Here is a 1,342-nt window from a genome sequence, read left to right on the forward strand (position 1 = left end):
TTAGTAAGAACTGTTGCTCATGTTTTTACAGAGACGTTGGGGGGATTGTGGCCGTGGTTGTGGCCATAACAATTGGAATCGCTGCCATTATAGGGTTCGCTATCTGTATATGTTATGTGCTCGCCAAGAAGTCTCGTGTAAAATCAGGATGGCGGACGACAGTTATTCACCCCAGAAACCTTGACGACAGTCTCCATCAAACAACTACAGTTTGTGAGTATTATAGGTTTGCATGTATTAATATGTTAAATAAGTTTTAAAGTTGCAAATTATGAAAATCAATATTCACTTATTCCAGTGGGCAAGCGGGTTTTAAAAAATGAAAATATCAAACAGTAATGAAGGTCCATCATACACAGGGGAATACAACTATTTGTGAATTTCTATTTCTTTATTTATTATTTATTTTTAAATCAATAAATGGACCATACATCAAATATTAACAACTCGAACTGATCCTCATCGAATGTGAACCGCAATCGTGAGTAGAATTAGCTGAAATTAAAAAACTTTTTATTTTTCAAATTTGTCAATATTTCTGTATTTCAGCTTACACCACGACACAATATCCTAGCTGTCACAGCCAGTACCAGAATGGCGTGTTTACCTTCGCGCTACCTTCAAACTTCAACCTGACACGTGAATGCCCTCCCCTGTCCCCTATCACGCCCCCTTCAGTGTCACCCATCCACTCTTCCATGTCCCTTAGCAAGCCCCCCTCAGTGTCACCCGTTCACTCTCCCCTGTCCCCTATCACGCCCGATACAGTGTCGCCAATCCATCCTCCCCCGTATGTCGACAGATCGGATTCACCGCCCAAGTACTTAAGTGATTAAATAAATTTAACCAAAACTCGAAACACAGACCTGAACAGGAAATAACGTCAAACGAAACCGGATGTGGTATAAACTGGTGTTGGATAGCGCTACATCTTGTTATGATAGTGTGGAATTTGTATTAAACAGATAGACTGACTTCCTGTTGTGGTGTCATGTCAATGATTGTGTACGTGTATTACAAACCATGGTGCTCTGTATGATAGTTCAAAACTGTTTCGACGTAATCAAAAATGTAAAAAAAAGTGAGGATAACAATAATAAAAGACATAATAATGTATATATTTTAGTCACGTGGCATTAGAAGGCGGGGCTATAAAAAAACTAGAGTAAAACAGAGTATGTTTGAAAAAATATATTTTTATTGATTGTATTGGTTGTTTGAGGCATGTAATTAATGTTCATCTTGTGCCTAAAGAATAGATCTTTCGATCCATGTGCGACATGTGTGTGAAAGTGACGATTTGTTTCTAAAATATCAGTTTGAAGTGCGACCCGGCCACGGG

The 1,342-nt window shown here is 38.7% G+C and overlaps 1 protein-coding gene across 1 annotated transcript in view; it reads left to right on the plus strand.

Moving 5' to 3' along the window:
• Positions 1-1,120, plus strand: part of LOC110461795 — a 5,361-nt gene extending 4,241 nt beyond the window's left edge. Inside the window, exons 3-4 of the mRNA XM_021515462.1 lie at positions 32-213; positions 550-1,120. Of these exons, the coding sequence (XP_021371137.1) occupies positions 32-213; positions 550-836 (469 nt within the window). The 3' untranslated portion in view covers positions 837-1,120. The remainder of the gene's footprint in view (positions 1-31; positions 214-549) is intronic.
• Positions 1,121-1,342: the final 222 nt, after the last annotated feature.

The sequence above is a fragment of the Mizuhopecten yessoensis genome, unplaced genomic scaffold (genome assembly GCF_002113885.1).
Source record: "Mizuhopecten yessoensis strain PY_sf001 unplaced genomic scaffold, ASM211388v2 scaffold10667, whole genome shotgun sequence".
Classification (NCBI taxonomy): Eukaryota; Metazoa; Mollusca; class Bivalvia; order Pectinida; family Pectinidae; genus Mizuhopecten; species Mizuhopecten yessoensis.